This window comes from Leuresthes tenuis, unplaced genomic scaffold (assembly GCF_036924035.1).
Source record: "Leuresthes tenuis unplaced genomic scaffold, fLeuTen1.0.hap1 SCAF_10, whole genome shotgun sequence".
In the NCBI taxonomy this organism is placed as follows: Eukaryota; Metazoa; Chordata; class Actinopteri; order Atheriniformes; family Atherinopsidae; genus Leuresthes; species Leuresthes tenuis.
Genome location: NW_027325364.1, coordinates 10,848,038 through 10,870,722, shown reverse-complemented (window position 1 = coordinate 10,870,722; position 22,685 = coordinate 10,848,038). Strand labels below are relative to the sequence as shown.

The 22,685-nt window shown below is 38.2% G+C and overlaps 3 protein-coding genes across 3 annotated transcripts in view; 2 read left to right on the top strand and 1 right to left on the bottom strand.

Moving 5' to 3' along the window:
• Nucleotides 1-315: 315 nt before the first annotated feature.
• On the top strand, nt 316-2,977 carry LOC140316193 (uncharacterized). The gene is made up of 5 exons (XM_072393924.1): nt 316-398; nt 814-1,071; nt 1,740-2,027; nt 2,104-2,379; nt 2,497-2,977. The coding sequence occupies exons 1-5, from the start codon at nt 332-334 to the stop codon at nt 2,598-2,600; spliced, it is 993 nt and encodes a 330-aa protein (XP_072250025.1). The 5' UTR covers nt 316-331; the 3' UTR covers nt 2,601-2,977.
• Nucleotides 2,978-6,558: 3,581 nt separating this feature from the next.
• ceacam1 (CEA cell adhesion molecule 1) lies at nt 6,559-21,940 on the top strand. Its single transcript, XM_072395038.1, has 20 exons — nt 6,559-6,613; nt 6,724-7,032; nt 8,368-8,649; nt 8,786-9,052; nt 9,127-9,207; nt 11,966-12,058; nt 12,318-12,617; nt 14,626-14,904; nt 15,001-15,264; nt 15,806-16,081; nt 16,203-16,454; nt 16,560-16,829; nt 16,960-17,211; nt 17,323-17,592; nt 18,862-19,113; nt 19,219-19,494; nt 19,601-19,855; nt 20,026-20,307; nt 20,616-20,870; nt 21,483-21,940. The coding sequence occupies exons 1-20, from the start codon at nt 6,559-6,561 to the stop codon at nt 21,569-21,571; spliced, it is 4,659 nt and encodes a 1,552-aa protein (XP_072251139.1). The 3' UTR covers nt 21,572-21,940.
• LOC140316197 (trypsin-1-like) overlaps nt 7,091-22,685 on the bottom strand; it is a 309,543-nt gene continuing 293,948 nt past the window's right edge. The window contains exon 7 of the mRNA XM_072393928.1: nt 7,091-7,102. The gene's annotated coding sequence lies outside the window, so the exon portion shown is untranslated. The remainder of the gene's footprint in view (nt 7,103-22,685) is intronic.

Below are 22,685 nucleotides of genomic sequence, written 5' to 3'. Positions count from 1 at the left end.
AATGACAGACTGCAGTGAGAAAGTGGCATCTAGTGGTTAAAAATGCATGTGCAGGTTCAACACAGCTGTTTCTACTTATCTTATTTTTAATGTAAACTTATCTAAACATTTGTGGAAATAATTATACAAACAAAGACCCACAACACACAAGACATTTCAAATCTCACTAAGACTCAACAGTTGCATTACGATGATAAAATTCCTCGTTGTAGTTGGTAAATTTCCACTTCTTTGGATTTCATCATCAAGGAAATTCTGGTGCTTTGAAATATGGGTGCAATTGTTTTATAAAATGATTACTGTGTACCTGTAGCACACAGTAGAGACAGAGATGAAGAGCACTCCAATGGCGCCCAACGGGAGGAATCTTTACTGTGCTCTGCTGGTGGCGCTTATAGGTGAGAACACTTCATTTACTGACTTTTACGATTATTTAAAAACCTAACAAATGAGCAGTTAGATTGTTCAGTGTGACAGTAAGAGCACTGATGGTATGACAGTAAATGAGTTTAAGAGGTTCAAAGTTCAGTAAGTAACTCCTGTAAAATAGCACCTAATTAGAAAATTAATAATAGCTACTGAGAATCAATAAGCTGTAAATATAAGGCTAAAGTAGAACACAAAAGAAGACTTTCTCAGCTATCACACTGAAATTAGTTGTATCAGCAATAACCACAATATGAGACTTAGGTCACAAACCTCCTATTTCTATGTGCTAAAACAGGTTTTGTTAGCCCAAGCAGGGTAAGAATACTGCATCTCCACTTCTTATTTCACACATTAACAGCTGTGATAAATACTCCTCTCACTCAGGTTCACCAGCTTTGGGTACAACTCTGCAGATCTCCTGGACAGGCAGGGTGAGAGCTGGGTCCCGAACTACGTTCACCTGCTCTTCTTCTTGTCTTCCAAACTGCGTCTACACCTGGAACTTTAGGGGCAGGACGTACAATGGGAGCACATTAACCTGGACACCGGATGGACTGGATGATACAGAGGAGCTGCAGTGTATTGTCTTCAATCAACAAACAGGACTCTACACCAGGACTACTACCACCGTCAAAATTAATAGTAAGTGTTCAGTAGTGGACAGAAACTAAATATGATTGCTTGAATATTACACTTTTTCATGCAGCTCTGTACTTCTTATCCATCCCTTGTTTTGACAGCTCTTCTGACTTGTTATTTTTCAGATTGAATTCAACATAAAAAAAACATGACTACATGATAATGTAACACAATATGAATTTAGTTAAAGATCCTTGTAATGTTTCTGAGGTTTTAGCAGCGACTCTTGTTCTAAACTTTTTAAAGAGTCTATCTTTAATATCATAAGTTTGATATTTGAGGCCCGAAAAGATAAAACTGTTCACTATTTCACAGCAGAGAATGTTTTATAATTTTCTATATTTCACAGTCCCTCAGGTGTATCTTAAGACCCTTTTGAGGGGTCTGTTCCATAGTTTGGAAGCCACTATCACAACTATAAAAAAGCCACCTTAATAAACTGCTTTTACACCAATCAATATTACGAGAATAACAATAAATGATACTTTTTGTTTTGTGTTTTGTGACATTTTACAGATAATGCTCTAGATTAAATACATTTTCCTTAAATAAGGACAAATGCTCTCTCTCTCTCTGAAGCGATGTGGGATAAATGTACTGAATCAGTTTTAGAAGATGTTCATTCATGAGATGAGTTGGATTGATTGGAGTTTGGGTTTCCTCTGTCACAGATCAACTGTCTGTACAAATTAGTCCACCAAACACTGTTCCATCGCTCAAGCAGTCACTGAATCTCATCTGCCGTAATGCTGCAAATGGTGACCCTCGAGATCCATCAGAAGTCGTCTGGTACAAAGATGGACAGAGAGTGACTTTACGTGAAAACATGCAGCTCCTGGAAAACAACCTCACTCTTCACTTTGACTCACTGTTGCCCTCTGATGCTGGTTTCTACCACTGTAAAACTGATGTACCCACACTGGATACCAGCATTTTCAGTTTGGGGTATCTACTCAGCTGTAAGTATCAAGATGGACGAGTAGATTAAGTAACAATTTTTGTTAGTAATCGTTATAAACTCTCTAATCTTTGTAGTTGATCCATGGAACGTCAGCATCAGTGGACCAGACCCCGTATTTCCAGGCAGATTGAGTCAATTCACCTGCCTGACCAGCTGCACCCTAAATGTTGACTGTACTGTCAGGTGGGAGTTCAGAGGCGGTTTTCCCATCGGAACTTTCTTTTCAGTAAATGCGAATAAGCTCAGGTGGACTCCTTCGATTCCTGGGACTTTCCAAAACTTCACTTGCATTGCAGAAAATACAGCTGCTGGACACTCAGCTGAAGCCACCATAATGGTAGAGGTTAAAGGTAATGATAACTCTTAAGTATTTGCTCCTTTTTCTGCTGTCGTTTGTTCATTTTCAGCAAAATGTTGAATTCTATTTAGTTACTTTTTTCCCTGTTTGTCATCTTTACCCTAAATAGGACTTCTGGTTTCCGGATCAGATGCAGTGCAGCTCAGTAGACTTTTTCCAGTGGGCCTCGCTGTTGGACTTTGGATTGTAAATTTTTTACCCATTAGGTATTAACTGGTTTGTTTCCCTGTTCCCAAATGTATTGACTCATCTGTTTAATGATGAATCGCCACAACCTGCTAAATACCAGAAGGAACAGTCAGGTAACAAAAACTTTTGGTGCCTTTATTTAAATTTTTTTTGTCCATTTTTATTACCGAAACCTTGCAAATATGTGAAAATAAATCATTTGTCCCACAAGGGACTTAACAATAAAGCCTGGTTGCTCTTTGGTTTGTATACCATTCAATACTTTCAAACCTCAACACACAACAACAAAATTTCTTTGTAGGAAAAACACTGTGACACACCTGCATGTGGTCGTTCTCTGAGTTTCACTGACAGTCAGCAAAACTTGTTCTCCTCCTCACTCTCCACAATTCAGCATTAATAGATGTTGTAAACATGACTCAGTATCTGATTCACTCATGCTGAATAGAACCAGTGAAGTCACAGGTGTTACGCTAAATCAAAGGACTCTGAGGATGTTGTCATGTTATGCTTTTCAATTAACTTACAGAAAAACAACTGTGTTAAAATCCTCTGTGGACTTTATCGTATCTCTTACATTTAGTTAAACCCCTTTTCTTTAGATTGATTTTCAACTTTTTTGTTGTTGTACATCTGGGCTTTCAAGTTTTTGTTGAAAAACTTCTCTAACTATAACTTCAAACTATATTTCTAGTATATGAGATATTGCTTTTGTTGATCTGTAAAGCAGTGCTACAAACATCAAGACGAGGACAGCAGCATCTCCAAAAAGGTGTGTATGCATTAATTAACACAAAAAAAACACCAGAACACAGAACAGTCTGTACACTGTTTGTTTTTTGGAGCTTCATATGAAGTGTGGCACAAATACAGTGAAAAAGACTGTTGCAAATTTAGCGTTTCTCACGTGAAAATGTTATGACGCTTTTAATTGTCATGAACCGGTGACACACTTTGTTTTGAAGTTCAGTTTTTGTTTCGTCATTTCCTGTTTTATTTTGAAAACGCTAACTTCTTCTCGTTTCAGGTACCTTACCCTTCCTCCTGTGTCAAGTTTCTGATTGTCTTCCCTAATTCCAAAATGTTTCCACCTGTTCCCCGTGGCTCCTCTGGTGTTCAAATAGTCTGCGTCTCCCTTTTCTTGTGCCGGTGTGTTGCAACTTTTATGTTCTTCACTCTCGCGCCTCGAAAACCACAGTATTGCCCAGCCTGTTTACCCGCGAGCCTGCAGCCAAAGCGATCCTCCTACAGAGCATTCCTTTGTTTGTAATTTTCTCATAGCCTTAGTTATTGCGTATAGTTTTCATAGCCTGGATTTGTTCCTCCGGTTTTTTTTTTTTGGAGTGGTTTTGAGTTGTAACCCGTTTCATAGACACCTCCGTTAGTAGAGCGTTGCGTCGTTTAAACTCTAACGTTTGATAGTTCCTCCTCTAGTGGAGTGATTCTGTTTGAGTTGTTAAGCCCCGTTTTTGCCTCCGTTAAAGGAGAGTTTAGCGGTAATTGTTAAAGTTTAATAGAGCCTCCCGTTGAGGAGCGTTTTCTGTTTTTGCCCCGTTATTGGGAGAGCGTCGTCTTTTGTTTAATTCCGCCTCATCAGGAGAGCGTGAACATTTGTTTGTAATCTTTAATAGCCTCTTCAGTTTACCTCCTAGAGTGGAGAGAGTTTTTGTTCCGTAAGTTTCATAGCTGCATTCTCCTCCACAATAATTGGTGAGGAGAGTGTTCCAGGATTTTCACAGCCCATTGTTTTGCTCTGCTCTGGAGTATCTCCAGTGTTTGTGTTCAATAAACCACCTCGTCCTGCAGATTCCCTGCATCTGTGTCCTGTGTTCATCTGGTCCTGACATTAATGAGCAAACGGCGTAATAAAATTCAAGAATTTTCAAAACGCTCACAGCCAAAAAAAAAAACAAACATTGAAGGTATTCAAGTTTATATTATTATTTTTAAATGAATACATTTCTGATTCTTTTCTTATTTTCAATCTTCTGTATTACATTTGTTGTGCCTTCAGTTTATGGTGGATTTCTGTTGGTTTGCCAGAAGGCGGCGCTGTGCACTTACGAACGTCAGATATGAACTAAGTGTCTAAAAGTTAAGATTGACAGAGAAATCGGTAGATTAATCCATAGTTATGAGGCAATGGACTTTTGTGTCATAAATTGATTATAAGTAAGGTGTAACTCAGCAATTTTGGCAGTTACTCAGAAAGTTGTGAGCATAACCTCAAGGGTCTGCAGCTCCGAGACACCCACAACACCTACATATGTACGATAGTTTAGTTCAGTTTGGTTCATTTAGGGTTAACCTTAACTATCAATATATAAGGACATTGTTGGGACAGACTCAAACAGTTATCACAGATTCACTTCATGCTCTCTGCCAAGCAAAGCAGGATGTCTCTGCTTTTCTCTGGAACGCTGGTTTCTCCTATCTGGGTATTGTATAATACAACAATGACATACAGGCATCTGAGTATCAAGCAGCAGACCCCCTCTTGTTCTACTTCCTAATGATAACTATTGTTTTCATTCTTTGGTCTGCTGTGCACTTGGATGATTTTGTTATGTCATTTTTCTTCAGGTGCCCTCAAGTGCAAACATTTGCATGTCACATATATACAAAATGTACAAATAAAAATCAGTATTTGCTTTAGTAGTACTGTCAGATTTTCAATACAGCAGATATGGAATGATGGCAAGACTGTTTCTATCAACTGATATACCTCATGCTAATGAAGATGAGATGTACTCAGTACTCACCACCACGCAGCTCCCACTGATATTTATTTGTGTGTGTGTGTACTAGAAATTTGAATAAATATAAGGCTGCCCAGCAGCAGCTGGCAATGTCACCACATATTCCTGTGTAGTTTGCATGTTCTCCCAGTGTGTGTTGGGTTTTTCTGCAGGTATGCTTCCTACCACAGGTCAAACAAGGCAATTGATTTAATTAATGATTCTAAGTTCACGCATGAAAAGTTTGATTGTCTGTCTTTCTGTGTCCTGTAATGGATTGACAAGCTGTCAAGGGTGTACATGGTTAAAGAAACAGGCTCCAGCTTCCCGTGATCCTGTATATGATGAAATAGGTATGGCTGATGAATATGTGAAGACTAGAATATCTGGCCTTTAATTCTGCTGCTCATACTCACCTTTGTGCTGTACAAATAAACTCAACATCAATCACTTCTTCTATGCGTTGTGCATTACACAGGTGCACTCCGATACTGGAATTTGCATCACCACAGTTGAAATAATGCCACAGTTGTTTCTGCCGTCTTTTGTTTGCCTACTTAACATGTAATGTTAGAAAAGGCAGCATTCCTGAATGTCAGAAACTGATAAGAAACTGCTTGTTTGAACTGTGAAATTCAGAATTGTAAAAATACGTAGTAGTTTGTCTCTTAAGAAAATAAGTGTCTGTAATCCATTTCTTTGTTGCTATCTGCAAGATTCAGAAGCCTGAGGACACAGAACAGACCAATTTAATTGATTTAGTTCTGAACGTAAACCAGCTGAGAACATGTTGACCATCACACAGATACAGGGCTATGAAAGTGTCATATGTCAGGCATGTATATTGAAACATTACAAAAACTAATCCATAGCAGTTGGTTTAGGAAGATAGGATAAGACAGGATACTGATGTGCAAAAATATGTGATAATTACAAAATCTTTGAATAATCTAGCCATACAATACAAAAAAAAGAAGGTTTAACTAACACATAACACAACCCCCTACTCACCATCATGCCCCACATACTTTCTGTCCTCATTTGTCATTTAACAAAACTTCACCCCAAATGGCAAACAAAATGTTATCACCTTGTGTAAGTTTGTCAAGACTGGACACCAAACATCCAGAAACACCTGCAGATAAGAAGTGAGGCTGCTGCTGTATAGATAGGGGGCTGGACACACAGTGGACCACTATAACAGAGGTGAAAAAGTAAGAAGCTTGTCAGAGCACTTGAACAAAATGGAGAAGAAGTTTGAGAGAACCTCAGCGATTGTTTTCCTGGCTTTAATGCACAGTAGGCCCTGATAGATTTAAGATTTTCTGATTAAACCTGAGTGGTTAAAACTGTAAACTTTTATGTGGCTTTTGTGCATTGTATATTACATTAGACCTTCTCTTTATCAGGTTTTGTAGCCACGGATGCTGTTGAGGTCAAGCCTTCCATCAACCCAGCTGCAGTCGGGGGCACGGTGATACTGTCGCTGTCTCCCTCAGTGACGTTAACAGGCGGAAGCTGGGCAGTGGGAGAGTCCCTTATCCTAACCTGGCTGGGGGACCAGCAGGCGGTTTTCTCCGGTTACAGTGGCAGGGCGTCTGTTAACATCACCACCGGGGCGCTCACTCTAAGCTCTCTCACTGTGGCAGACTCAGGAGTCTACTGGGTGCAGAGCAGTGACCCCCAGCTGACGATCAACACTTCTGTCACCGTTGTGGGTGAGAATAATTAGATGATATTTGAGACATATATATTTATAGTTCATTATGGTTCATTCATTAGAGTTTAGTCTCTGCAGCATCTCCAAAGAATTAGATATCAGTCAAGCAAGGTGAAAGGACAAGGACAAGTGTTTTGTAACTGATGATAAGAGGAAGTGAAAAATGTGCTGATGATGTATTTACTCTGCCCTTTTTATCGGAACAGGTTCCTGCTGTAATGAAAAAAGGATTTTTACACGTTGGTCATGGGTGGGGGTTTAAGGAATTCACGTTCTTGCCTCGTGATATTTGGACTGATAACTATGAAACTATAAAAAAAAACATGCCTAATAGACAGCTTGTGTTTTGGTTTTGCTGCCCTTTTGGTCACATGACTGTGTCCTCAGGGTGTTTCAGTCAACACACACCTGTATTTAGCCTTTTTTGGTACAGTGTACTTGATCCTTTAGTTCAGCAGAGCCTCGTTTTCAGTAAGGAGAGACTATCTGAACTTTCCTCCTTCGTATACGGAAAAGAATGTGCACATGTAAGAAATGTCTGCTGTGTAAAATGTAAAATGCAATACAATCTGTTGTATAAGATCCGCTTTTGACAATTCAGTGTTTAGATTTTGAACTATAACCTGAACATTACATTAAGAGCAGAGTAAAGTCTTTTGAAATAAATTCTACTTAGTATAAAAATGTTCTAAGGTGTAAGTGATGTCTACATTAGCGGTTATTTTATTTCATAAGCATCTGTGAGATGACATGAATAGGAACAGAATTTGGGTTGTCGAGTTGTTAGAAATAAAAACACTGTTGCAGATTTGTGCTTTTAGATTTATATATATTTTTAATTTGTATTCTCAGGGAAGATCAAACCAACCAGCAACAAAATCAATTATCTTAAAGCATCTTAAAGACTCTCTTTGATGGGAAGACTCTCTTATTCATTATTCACTTTTTCTATTTAATATGTTAAAAGTGTTGTGAGTCATTGAAAAAGGATCATTAGTTTTTGTTAACACATTTGATCTGCTGTTGTAAAAAGTAAAAGTAATAAGCATCACTGAAAAATACAGAATCAGCATTAATATAAATGTACACAATCAGCATTTTCTGTATTTGAGTTCAACACAAATATTATGGCATAAAGTCTATTCTTATTATGTCGAAATATTATTTTTTCTTCTTGATCAAGCTGGTGTTGATGAAAATGTCTTTTTGACATCCCTAAATTAGTATCGACGTTATATATTTTCCCTTTTGTGTGTAAAGAGAAAACATGATGAGCCCTTGTGGTCCACAGTGAGTTCATGGACATATTGACTAATTCACTGGTCTTCCACAGAACCTGTTTCAAATGTGACGGTCAGTGTGAATCAATCTGACCTGACTGAGTTCAAGAGTTCAGTGGCCATTGAGTGCTCCGTCTCCTCTGGATCCTCCCTCTCCATCATTTGGATGAACCACAGCTCTGAGGTTACAGCCACCGACAGAGTTCAACTCACTAATGCCAACTTCACACTCACTATAGTTAATGTGACCCGCTACGACTCTGGACCGTTCAGGTGTTATGCGTTTAACCCTCTCAGCAATGGAACCAGTGATCCAGTAAATTTTATCATCAGCTGTAAGACAAACTATTTTAATCCAACCAATATTTGCTATAAGACCCCAGAAACAATGGTTAAATTCCACTCCAAGTTTTGAAGCATACCCTTTTTATTTTTTATTTTTACCCGCTCCTCTCTCTGTCTCTTTCTCAGATGGCCCAGATAACATGGCTCTCACTGTGAATGGACTGAACATCACTTCCTTTCTAAGTGGATCCAATCTGACCATGTTCTGCTCTGCAGAGTCCAATCCCCCAGCTCAGCTTCAGTGGGCTTTCAGAGGAAAACTCGTGAACAGGACAGATACATTGTTGGAACTGTGCCATGTCGGGGAGAACCAAAGTGGTCCATATTCCTGCTTGGCTTTCAACAACCACACTAAAGAGCACAGCTATATAACCACACACATTGTGATATCAAGTAAGTTTTTCAGCGAGAACGACTCTTTTTTCAGTATGTTCCCAGTCCTTATCTTTATGTTTTTGTCTCTGTAGATTCTGGATTGGACCACCAGGCACTGAATGTGTTGCTTCTTAGTCTGCTGATACTGGCTGGATTCACTCACACGCTGCAAGGCAAGTTATGGGGAAACTTGATGCTTTTGTACACTTTTTTTATGTTTTCCAGCAGATAAGCCAAAAAGAACGCCATCCCCTGAAATTCTACATAAATCAAAATCACTTCTGGTCTAAAACATAATAAAGAAATTTAGATATGTTCTGTAAAATGTTTTCAATGTTTATTCTATTGGTGGTTTGGGTTTAGTCAATGCTGCCTCATTTGCTTTTGTCTTCAGAGTGAGGGAATATACACCATGAATTTCTAGTTAATTTAAGAATAGACTTGTTAGTATTCTGAAAATAGAGACAACATTGGTACAGTGTGCATACCCACAGAGAGTTGATTAACATGAGAAATAACTTCAAAACCTGCCTCTCTTTCACAGATGCCTGTGACTCATTAAGACCCTGAATGACTTTGATGCAGTGAAGAAAGTCTCATGTCAGTCGTGTTTACTGTCCTATTGTATGTGATTCAAAGGTGAGGGATGTAAACAGAGCAAATGTTAAAACATGTTTAACTTTTCAGAATGACTACATTATCACATAGTTTGTGTCTGTCCATGTCAGTGTGTGCCGTTGTTTCACTTTCTTGAAATACATTGAAACTTTATAGTAAAAGCTGGGACTTTGTGGTACTTAGCAGGTCCCCACAAGTTTAAAGGACTGTTTGAGGCTCTGGTTTTGGGTAGTAGGTTAGATCATAGAAAGGTTGTTAGGGAATGTATTCCCACAAATCATTGCTACTTTAGTTGGAAAAATAGATAGCTACTTTTACATAAACAAAAATTGTAGAAAAATGTTTGTTGAGAAGTCACAATTCCCAATAAAGCTGCTCTCATTTACTCATTTCTCTGTTTTTGTTAAAGTGGAATGTGTATGACATAATGACTGAAACAGTAACAGGCATTACAATCAACGAGTTCTTTAAAACAAGTAATTTGGGATTTTACGTGTAAAATGATCACTCAGAGACAAGTCCGAACAAACAAGGGACAAGGCCTCTATCGGTGTTAAATGACAAGATATTAGCTCATTCACGTGTCTTTGCTTCCTGTCTGTTCCAGGACAGAGAGTAGTTCCTGCAGATAATTCTCTTCTCTTTCTTGCTAAATTTGTCATAATCTGATTTTTGTTTAAGGTGTTTGAAATGTTGCAAAATTGTATTGCTGAGCCATTAGCAATACCACAAATATAGAAAAATAAGAATTTGTGTGTATGTGGCATGTATGTATGAGTGTGTTGATGGCTAATTGTGCAAAATCATTTGCTATGTTATCTGTAGTAAATTACTCTTTGTATGTTCTGATTCAATAATTAAAATATGAATGATTTTGACCTTTTACATAGTCAATGTGTTCACTCATCATACTGAATTCTACCTGAAGAAAATAACTTGAAAGTAGCAGAAAATACTATTAGATTAGATTCAGTTCAATCTTATTTATATAGTATAATGACATCACAAGGCAGCTCAGAGATACAGACCAAGTCAAGCCACTTATAAATCAATTAATTGTAGTACAATCATAAGCCAATCAAATCAATTTGGTTAAAATCTAATTTTGTCCAGTTCATATAATATCAATTCCAAAAAAGTTGCAAAGCTAAAGAAAGTTCTCTTTGATCAAGCCCCGTCTTGAGCGTGCACGAAACAAAAAAAATCCCCTTTAACAGGAAGAAACCTCAAGTAGAACCAAACTGAGGATGGGCGCCTATCTGCCTCGAACAGACGGGTGAGAGGACAGGAAAGAGGTAACAACAAACAGAAAGCGCAGCGTCACCTACAGCAAATATGAAACCAGGTGCAGGTAGATCAACAGCAAATGAATGTTAACCCTCAGTCAAATCTGATGGTCCACATGTCTGCGCAGTCTCTCAGTGTTGCTTCATAAGGTCTTTGTTGGCAACATTCTAATGCTGCCATTTATGATTAAATGCTTGGTTACCATCATAATCACGTAATGTATTCAATACAAAGCTGTGGAAAATCCCCTTTTATGTGACCTTTAATATGATCTCAAACAGTGAAGGTTAATGGCCTGCAATGTTGTTGTGGCTCAATGACCTAAAACCATTATTCAGCACTCAATCGCTTATTCTCTTTTTGAAAGATACCGCTATCATTAAAGAGAATCCTCTCTTTTGTTAATAGACAAACAGGAATTACTGGATGAGTTTATGTTGAGTATGACTTTACAGTCAACACTTCAGGAGAAAGAGCACGTCCAGTACGATGGGAGAGTCTATTGTCCCATATAACATCCTTTCAGTCTTGGTTTTGTTTGCTCAATTCATTAGCTGACTTAACTGTCCAGTGGGAGGATATTTATTATAATGAGCTTAGTTTACTTTATTTTCCCCAGTATTTACAAAGTTATTCCACCTTTACTTTATTCTTCCACAGAAAAAGCAAAAAGATTAGATTTGATCATGAATGTGATATCAGTTTCTTTGTTTAGGTACAAACTGCTCACAGAGTGACCTCACAAAATACCGTCATGCAGTTTTCTGGTAAGTTAAAGTTGCAAGACGACCGATTAAAGTTTACAGTAAATGGAGACATCATGGTGAGCGCCAGTATACCATCATTATACGAGGGCAAAACAAGGTGTGGCCAGGACTTTGCTATAGTGATGAAACACTGGGGGAAAGCATTTGCATCAAAAGAGCTGGTGTGATGTAGTGCAACTACTTGCTGATTGAAGACTTGTGTGAAAACAACCAGATGCCAGATTTGAATTCATCAAAGCAAGAGATTAGTCCTTTTAATTGAAAAAGAGGTTTTCAACTGAAGAGAAAGTGAAGCGCAAAATGAAGTCTACAGTGGTGTTTGTCCTAATCCTCACCACAATAACCTTTGCAGGTACATTTGAATTATTTTTAACTTGAACGATTTTTCATCTTACTTCATATATTCATATAATTTCTCAGCTCAGGCAATGAGTGTAATACAGTTTAATGATCTTGATGCTAAAAATCTTGAAAAATGAAATACCAATGTCTTAAAATGCGCTATTGTTGAACATTGCAGTGTTTTCATATGAGCTCTTTACCAATATTTTAGCAATGTTTGGGTGGATGAATGAGTATTTTCAATCTATTTGCTTGCTGTCTGTTTTTAGATCTCGTGCACAGCCAGCGAATAAGCGCCTCTGAAGACGTCTTACCTGTCAGCAGAAATGTGACACTTTCCGTCAACGTCCCTGTCGAGTTAGGGACATGGAGGTTCAATGATGTTACAATTGTGATGATATACCCAGGAGGCTTTATTATAACAAAATCTTGGAAGGACAGGATAACTTTTAATTCAAACACGTCATCCCTGACTATTATGTCACTAACAGTGAATGATTCTGGAGATTACAAATTTGAAAATCTGCTAGGCGATACTTTCATAGAGGTGTTAAGACTGTCGGTCCAAGGTAAGAACTTTCTTACATTTGCTGTTTATTCACTGACATGTTATTCCAAGCGCATTGAAACAGTCAAACCGTTACACACATCCATACATGTGAACTCTTGAGCGAGTTGACCTTGTGCCCTATAAAAAAAGATCGGTAGATAGTTTCAGTACTGAGGTGCTTACAAAGAAGTGATTTGCAAGGAAAATGATAGCACTGACTGGGACATTAATAGCTACAGTCATTAAGCCATTAAGGCTATTTGCAAATCCCCTGATCAACCTCACATTTCTTGACATATTGCCAGAAAAACAAAAGATAGGTGCAGCAATTTCTCAAAATATGCAAACACAAATGGAAATTCAGTATATAATCCAAAAACTGAGATTGAATTGAAAAAAAATTGAATGAGCTTGAAAGTCAGTATTAGTTCTGAGGACCTTTATTCTTCAACACAGCCTGAACCCTCTCAGACAAGCTTTCTTGTAATTTCCTTAAGTAGTCTTCAGTAATAGTTCTCCAGGCTACTTCAGGGACATTTCAAAGCTCTTCTTTGGATGTTGGCTGCATTTTGTTCCATTCTCTGTCAAGATGATCCCACACTGCTTCAATAATGTTGAGATCTGGGCTCTGGGGAGGATTCATCAGCCTGTAAGACCGGTTGCTACTCATTTTCTCTTTTGAACTATTGCTCAAGACCATTTTAAAAGATTACAAGAAAGTTTGGCTCATTGGAAGCAACATTTTTGCACAATACAGTAGGGTTGCTTTTTCTTTTACACATAGCAGCCAAACTCAGCGCGACTTAATCGAGGCTCTGCTGGGGCTTGGCTCTAAGTTTTCCCTTTGACTACAAATACATCTATTTTCCATGCTCTAGCTTCCATACTTGCATCGTCAAATATAGGGTTATGAGGAGGTTACGTTTCTAAGCCACCTGAACAGAGTCATAGACAACGTGAAACAAGGGTCACTCGTGTGGCGCCACATTGCTTTGAAGATAAATCACAAAACCATGACCGTAATCTTCAGCAAGTCAAGCTGCTTTTAAGTTTTTTTTCCCCACACTGCATGTATGATATTCATCAGGATTAAATTCACAGTTTAAAAACATTACTCTCCGTCAATCCAAAATGTTATTGAGCCTAACAAATAGTTCACTAAAAATGAAAATTAGAACAAATTTTACGCCTTTCAAAAATATTAAGACAATACTATAAAAAAATCTTAAATATCAAGACTCTCTCATGTGATGCACTGATGGTTTTACATCCAAAGGCTCAATCAAGAGCCACTCTAATTTCAATCAAAAACTGTACTTTGATGTAAGGATTCTTTTTCAAGATAATGCTGCAGAAACTAAATGTTTGTTGCTACAGTGTGTTACCTGAAAATGAGAGTTATATAAAATGTATATACAGGTCACCAGTCCATCACAAGGAACCCACGCAAGGAACCCACGTATGCTCGAGGAAAACATGCAAACCCCATACAGAGAGGTTCCAGTCAGGATTCAAACCAGGAGCTCTCTTACTGTGATGGTGCTAACCACCACAGCACTCTGCAGCCCAATGCTTAGTCAATACATACAGATTTTACAATAAAATGTTTCTCGTAAAGCTGTGAAAATCTAAACAAAAAAACCCACCAAGCTTGAGTTTATTCAACACGAAGAAAAGAATAGTTGCTGCAGTAGGAGAAAGGGAAATGAAAAGATGCAGAAAAGTAAGATAAAGAAAGCAAATGCACAAAGACTTGTGTTGTCTTTACAGACTTAGAATTGCACTGACAATTGCAGCATGAGGGCAAAGCAGCAGTAATGAAAACCTTTCTTTAAACCTTTCATTACCCTTTTGAATAGTCCTTAATAAGATATTTTTGACACAGTATTATGCATAAGGTGTTAATATAAGGTCATTCATGATTTAATTTTGTCTGTGAATTTTGAGCAGAAGAAATTGTGAATTTGCTGGAAAGTGCAATCCATAAAACCTGACAAATGGCTTGCTTTTGTCTTCCCTCTCTACAGAGCCAATTTCAAGTGTGACTTTGCGGGCCGAAGCAACCAGTCTGGTGGAATTCAATGACACAGCAGTCCTTGTGTGCTCTGTGCGCAGTGGCACGTCTTTGTCTTATGAATGGTGGAAGGACAACTCTAAAATCACAAGTGGAGATCTACAGCTCAGCAATAAAGAAGCTAATCTCAGTATAGTTAACGTGGATCACTATTATCAGGGACAATACAAGTGCAACGTGTCTAACGGATTGGGGCATAAAGCTAGCGGTGTTGTACATTTGAACATCAACTGTAAGTTTTATTCAAAATGAATGTACAAATAGGCATCTGTATTAAAGAAACAAAAATTAATCCTCAAAAACAATTTCCCTCTTGTTGTGTCATCAGATGGCCCAAGTAACACAACTATGATGGTCATGCCTGCAAAGGAGATATACAAATCAGGATCTAATGTCACACTCTCATGTGCAACCCAGTCCAGCCCTCCAGCGACGGTCCAGTGGATGTTTGATGACTCGCACATGGACCGTTACGGACCAAACCTACGACTGGAGAATGTTTCAGAGGAAGATACAGGACATTACAAATGCGTATTTCACAACAATGTCACACTCAGGTTCAGCAGTAAAAGTACAATGATCCAGGTTATGGGTAAGGCTTTCTATTTTTATTCAGAGATTTTTTTAGAGTTTAGATTATTTTTAAACAACTGGTGAGTGAGCTCATTCACTTTCTCGCTAAGATTTTGGTGGGAGAATCAATAAATCATTCACTCATGCAATGATATGGCCGCAGTGATATTTTCAGGCAGCAGCACTTTTAACACTTGACAAGCAATGTATAAAGTGTTAGTTTGTTATTATTGGTAGGTGAAATTTGAGAGGCTACATAGTGTTTTTTTTCTTTTTGAGGACCTGTCTGCAAACTAAGTTTCCCATCAGAGACAATAAAATGACTAAACTGAACTGAACGTCCACTGTTATCAGTCTTTATGCAAAGCTGACTGAGTCAGCTGTGCCATAGCGTTGTGTTTAAAGGACTTGTAAAATATTGGTCAATGCAAGCACAAAGGCAATAAGCATTGGAATGGATATGTTGAATTATTCCATCAAATTAAAGCAACATATGCTGTATTCATTCAACCCGTATACATGTGCGAATTTAAACCACAAGTTTATTTGTTGTTTTATAGCTCCTCTGACAGCTGTTGTAATGAGTCGTACCAGTGGCCCAGCAATACTTCATAAATCCTTCACTCTGAAATGTGAAGTGACTGGACGTGTGGGCAGAATTGAGTGGTGGAAGAATGACCAACAAATTTCCGCTGACAATAGAATAGTCTCTGGCATGGACAACAAGACATTGACTCTTAATCCAGTTCAACATTCTGATGGTGGACGCTATTGGTGTCGGGCTTTTAACTACGTGAGCAACATGACCAGCAGTCCTTTTGAAGTCCAAGTTAACTGTAAGAACATGATATTTTTTCATTACCATTCACAAAAGAAGGAATTAACTGTCTAATGTCTGGAAACCTATGTGATCTTGTTGTCATTGAAAGTAATATAAATAATTATTGATGTATTCAGATGGACCAGAGACACCAACTATCACAGGACCAAATGTGGTGAAGACAGGAGACACTGCGACTCTCAGCTGCAATGCAACATCGACTCCACAGAGCCACTACGTGTGGTCCTTCAATGGTTCTGAAGTCTCCAATATGTCTAAATATGTCACACCTCCTCTAACCAAAGACCTGAGCTGGAAGTTCACCTGCACGGCCATCAACAGCATCACCGGCAGAAACAGCACTGCCCATACAATGATTACGGTTGTCGGTGAGACTTGGATACATATCTTTTATGTAAAAGAAAATGTTACTTACAAAGGTAAAAAGTGGCTGAGCAGAGAGCTAAGAGCTGTGGCTTTTGTTTTGTTTCCAGATCCAATAGAAAATGTTCGGGTACAAGCGAAGATGAAACCTGTCGTGGAAAGCTCCTCATATACTTTAATGTGCAATGTGACTGGAGATGCTGATCACATTTACTGGATGAAGAATGATGAGCGTCTGCATGAAGACAACACAATTATTCTCCGGAATATGAAACTCATATTCATGTCAGTGCAGCGTTCTGATACTGGACACTACAGATGCATGGCAAAGAATGCTTTTGGAAACATGACCAGTGATCCTTACATGCTCGTTGTCAACTGTGAGTATGATATTTAAAGGATTTTATGTGGGCAATAACTGATGATTTGCACACTATGTAACACAATATTAACTTGTGTAGTTGTTGAAAAATTATAATCAGTGATTTAAGTTCATATCCATGCGCTCAGATGGACCAGAGACGCCAACTATCATGGGACCAAATCTGGTGGAGAGAGGAGACAGTGTGACTCTCAGCTGCAATGCAGCATCTACCCCACAGAGCCTCTACACATGGCACTTCGATGGTTCTGAAGTCTCCAGTATGTCTAAATATGTCACACCTCCTCTTACCAAAGACCTGAGCGGGAAGTACACCTGCACGGCCATCAACAACGTCACAAGCAAATTCAACACTGCTCATACAATGATTACGGTTGTCGGTGAGACTTGGATACATATCTTTTATGTTTCTGTAACAGAAAATGTTACTTACAAAGATAAAAAGTGCCTGAGCAGAGAGCTAAGAGCTGTGGCTTTTGTTTTGTTTCCAGATCCAATAGAAAATGTTCGGGTACAAGCAGAGAGGAAACCTGCTGTGGAAAGCTCCTCATATACTTTAATGTGCAATGTGACTGGAGATGCTGATCACATTTACTGGATGAAGAATGATGAGCATCTGCATGAAGACAACACAATTATTAAGGAAAAAAAGACACTCATGTTCAAGTCAGTGCAGCGTTCTGATACTGGACACTACAGATGCATGGCGAAGAACGCTTTTGGAAACATGACCAGTGATCCTTACATGCTCGTTGTTAACTGTGAGTATGATATTTAAAGACTTTATGCTTATTTACGAAGTGACACATTCATAGTTGACATTTTCTATCTTGTAATGTTTCAACTGTGTTTTTATTAGAGTACAATAATGGGAAAATAAGAAGAACAAGCCATATGTTGATTCACTCACATGTTAACACACGCTCATCATAGACAAAAGTCAAGAAAAAAAACTTTTAGTAATGTTGTTTGAACTGTTTTTTTTCTGTGGCAGGATGAAACAAGTTCAACTGATAAAAAACACGAAATCTACTAACTTTTTTCTTATCTATTATGAGTTTTCTTAATCAACAAAGAGCTAACTCATACATAAAGTTAAAAAAAAAAAAAAAGATCCAGACACCCACTTAGACTTTCCATTTAGCAATGCTAACAGTTCCAAAGTGTGTTGGACCAGTCAAGACTTCTTAACTTACAGCATTCATTGAATTAACCAGCGCACAGTACAATGGTAACATCCAAAAAGCTCAGTGCCAGTCTGTGAAAGAGGAAGGTAGATTCATACAAATCAGATATCTCTTGTAGTTATTTTTAAACCAGTGGAAGTTCTAAAGTTAAGTTTAGTTTAAACAACTGTAAGCATTTACTAGTGTAAAGTTTTAGGAGGTTTAGTTGATTTTTGACAAGAACAGGAAGAATATCACCTTCATAGGAAAATACAGTTTTTAGATAGTCAGAAAACAGCCCAGGAACCACCAAAACATAGGCCTTTTCCTGAGCTGGAAGTAGCTGTAGGTCCATCGTTTCAGTTTTCAAGCAAGTTTGACATCATCATGCATCAGGCTGAGATGCCACGTCAAAAATGTTTTTTCCACTTTATGTGCATTATTTTTTTTATCATGGAGCTGCAGATTTCAGAAAAGTCATGATGAATTGAGCTTGTGCAGCATCTTTAATGTGTTTTTTACTTTTTAAATGAAAGATGTATGTCGCAGAATCCCTAAAAAAGTAAGAGTAGCTAACAAGTCACTAAAGGCTTCTGCAAAATCTCTATTGTAATTCAAAGCAGACACATGAAACACAGGCTCTGGGAAAAGGGCCTTTTGCTTTCTTAGCAGCCACCATAGTTTCTCCTACAAGCTCGGAAAGGGAGGGTAAGGTTAGAGGTATTCAACGCACAACTTCACAGCTAAATATCTTTAAATGCTACACACTGTTCCTTCAAGTTAAGAGACTACAATGAGAGACTATTAATGGTTATTAAAACATGTTAGTTAACCATAAATGACTGAACATATCCGTGTGCTCAGATGGACCAGAGACACCAACTATCACAGGACCAAATGTGGTGAAGAGAGGAGACAGTGTGACTCTCAGCTGTAATGCAACATCTACCCCAGAGAGCCACTACATGTGGATCTTAGATGGTTCTGAAGTCTCCAATATGTCTGAGTATGTCACACCTCCTCTTACCAAAGACCTGAGCGGGAAGTACACCTGCATGGCCATCAACAACGTCACCAACAAAAACAGCACTGCCCATACAATGATTACGGTTGTCGGTGAGACTTGGATACATATCTTTTATGTAAAAGAAAATGTTACTTACAAAGGTAAAAAGTGGCTGAGCAGAGAGCTAAGAGCTGTGGCTTTTGTTTTGTTTCCAGATCCAATAGAAAATGTTCGGGTACAAGCGAAGATGAAACCTGTCGTGGAAAGCTCCTCATATACTTTAATGTGCAATGTGACTGGAGATGCTGATCACATTTACTGGATGAAGAATGATGAGCGTCTGCATGAAGACAACACAACTGTTTTCTATATGGATAACAAAACAGTCATGTTCATGCCAATGCAGCGTTCTGATACTGGACACTACCAATGCATGGCTATGAATGCTTTTGGAAACATGACCAGTGATCCTTACATGCTCTTTGTTAACTGTGAGTATACCATCACTAAGATTCCTACTGCTGACTAGTCATTTGTTTATGCTACAATACATCATCCTACATTATTTAAATGTGAGTGTACTTTCTCCTTTTGCAGTTGGACCGGACACACCTACTGTCGATGGGCCAGCTGTGGCTGAAACCGGAAGTTATGCTAAATTTACATGCTCTGCCATATCAGAGCCTCCAAGTTATTACACTTGGTGGTTTAACCATGAAACCCTGACGACAAATACCTCTGTGTTTACAGCAGGCCCTTTGTCTTTAAATATGAGTGGAGAATACACCTGTATGGCCCACAATCACGTGACAGGAAGGAACAGCACAAACTCCGTAACACTCAGAGTCATAGGTATGATGACTCAACTATGGCAAGAATTAGATAAGACATTGTTAATATACATTATGGAATTATGTCATAGATCTAATAGTGCTATACGATGCTCTAAATGTCTAAATAGTTTTAATAAAGTGCAGCCAAAATGTCTCACCTTCTACATTCACTGTGTTATATGTTCACAGAGGCAATAGAGTCAGTGATGATCCACACCGAAACAACCCCAATAAACCAGAAAAACTTCACTCTCACGTGTCACGTTGTTGGGCCCTACAACATGACCTACTGGATGAAGGACAACATGAAACTCAACATGAGCTACTTGGACCAAAACATGTCGTACGACACTGAGAAGAACATGCTACACTTCACTCCAGTGACCACAGACCATGATGGGACATATCAGTGTGTTGCTATCAATGAGGTTACTCATCATCATAGTCCCGAGTACATGCTCCAAGTAAACTGTGAGTGCTGAAGAAAACATTTCTGATTAGAAAACTTTTATTTGAAAATGTTATCATTAATGTGTTGGATCAATCATCTTCTCAACAACTATTACAAGCTTCATGATGAAAATAACTTACATTTGAGCAAAAACCTCTAGAACAACATCTTACATCCGGCAAATTTACTCGTTGCAGCAATGATGACGTTTGAATAAATGAAAAATTATGTGAATTGAGATTTATCAATGAGGGGATTTGACACTGAAGAAACATGTTTATTGATCATTTTGCTAACTTCAATTCTGACTCTTTCTGTCTCTGTGCAGATGGTCCTCTGAGTGTGACTATCTCTGGTCCTGATTTTGGAAAGGACGGCACTTCTCTGTCCCTGAAATGCTCTGCCGATTCTCGACCAGAGTGTCAATTCCACTGGTTCTTAAACAATCAGTTAATGATTATGACGGATGGACCCGATGTCACGTTTGTTGCAATACAAAAGTATATAGGGAACTACACGTGTCAGGCGACAAACCCTGTGACAAACATCACAATGTACCAAAATAAAACTTTATCTCTCAGTGGTGAGTGAGTTTTATATCTCTTAGTTTTGCTATTGTCATTGCTGTATCTCCATAATGTCTTTTTTCAGAGAAGCTTACAACCTTAATCTGGATCAATAAGAGCCAGGAGTTTACTGAACTCTTTCATGCACGAATTATGAAAGCATCAGTCAGGATTTTTTATTTATCTTTAGGCATAAAAAGAACAAATTATTATTATTATTATTTTTTACACCAATTATATAAGGAGTTACTGAAGTGTCACATGGAATGGACATTGTGCATCTGAGGAACAGAAACAGAAAACGTGATGCTTTAACGTCTACTTTAGTGGCCTTTGTGCAACTTTGACTGAAAAAAAAACCCAAAACATTTATTATGATAGAAAAAATATTCTTATTTCTGTCCACTCAAGTGGACATCATGCATGAAAGGGTTAAGTAATATCAAATTGCCTCTTTGTACTGCTAAACGATTGAAAAACACAAACAATTACGTCCATCTCAGATTCACTGCTGTTACTTTGTTGTTGCTTATTATGTTTAACAGTATTAGAGTGGGTCTCATCTTGTAAATGTAATCCTTTCTTCTCCATTCATACATTTAACTTTCATTCTCGTTTTTTTCCTCCAGCTCATGCTTCAACCATCCACCTCCCCGCCCAGGGAGGTCTGATGATGATGGGTCTGTTTGCTTTTTCTGCCCATGTGTTATTGCACTGAGTCCTACACTCTGAGAAGTCCAGTTAACCTGTAAGGTCTCTTGCTCCCCCTACAGTCTTCTACAGCAATTATACGACTGGAAAATTGTGGAAATGCCATATAGTCCATATAATTCACATAAATGGTAACATGTTGTGATTTTTTTATGTTGAATGTCAAAATCAATAGCATAATAGCAAATCATATTAACTGTGGTAGTATTGTAATAACTATTGTCACTGGCTAAGAAAATTCAGCCAAACTATGTAATTACACTTGTACTGTGTCGTGATGAAAATCGAGTATTCCTCTCAAACACTTCAATACTAATTTGATATAAATTGCGTTTATTCACTTTGAGCAAAATGATGAGTAAATGTATGCATTTTACCGCACATTTATTCACTCTAATTACTTGCTAATCAATAAAAAAATGTTTTTAAATTGATTATGAGGACTTTTGTGGCCAATCCAGACAGTTACAGTGAGCTTGATATACATGACTTGTATAGAAAGGAAAGCGTGATCATTACAGAAATGTTAAAAGCATATATACGTAAAAGCATGCAGTGTATAAGGATGGATTCCTTTTTTTGGTCATATGGGGACACTAGGAACAGAGGGTTGTTTCACGGTAGTCAACTTGCACCTCTTCAGATTCTTATGTTTGTCCAGCTGACAGAATTTCCCTTGTGGTTGAATATTTCCAGACAGAATTAAGAGGATGAGAAAAAAGAAAACACACAAAAGAAATGTGAATTAAAATTTTTGAAAATCTCCAAAATCTTCAGACTTTTGAGGATCAAATTTATTTGAGTCCGTGAATTCTTTTTAACTGTATGCGACTCACACTTACGCTGATTGCGTGTGGTGGACTGCTTGCAGAGGCAACGTGTTTTCACCGTCTCTCCTCCTGATCCTGGATGGCCCAAAAACACAAAGAGAGAAGAGCTAAAAGGGTTTTGGTGATGCACTTTGACAAGATCCTCGACAGATGCATATTCTTAGTTTAAGTCCTCCTTAATGCAATCGTCACCTTTGCAGTTACATGGTCTTTTGTGATGTCTTACGATGCCGATTGGACGTGAAGTTGTCAGCAAATTTCCAACAGGAGAAGCTATAAGAAAATTGATAT

What these genes read in the sequence shown, in the direction of transcription:
- ceacam1 (XM_072395038.1), top strand. Translation starts at nt 6,559, where the DNA reads ATGGAGAAGAAGTTTGAGAGAACCTCAGCGATTGTTTTCCTGGCTTTA. An exon ending in GTTAAGACTGTCGGTCCAAG is followed by an intron (nt 12,618 to 14,625) that starts GTAAGAACTTTC and finishes CCCTCTCTACAG; the next exon opens with AGCCAATTTCAAGTGTGACT. An exon ending in TTACATGCTCGTTGTCAACT is followed by an intron (nt 16,830 to 16,959) that starts GTGAGTATGATA and finishes CCATGCGCTCAG; the next exon opens with ATGGACCAGAGACGCCAACT.
- LOC140316193 (XM_072393924.1), top strand. Translation starts at nt 332, where the DNA reads ATGAAGAGCACTCCAATGGCGCCCAACGGGAGGAATCTTTACTGTGCT. An exon ending in TCTGCTGGTGGCGCTTATAG is followed by an intron (nt 399 to 813) that starts GTGAGAACACTT and finishes CCTCTCACTCAG; the next exon opens with GTTCACCAGCTTTGGGTACA. An exon ending in TACCACCGTCAAAATTAATA is followed by an intron (nt 1,072 to 1,739) that starts GTAAGTGTTCAG and finishes CCTCTGTCACAG; the next exon opens with ATCAACTGTCTGTACAAATT.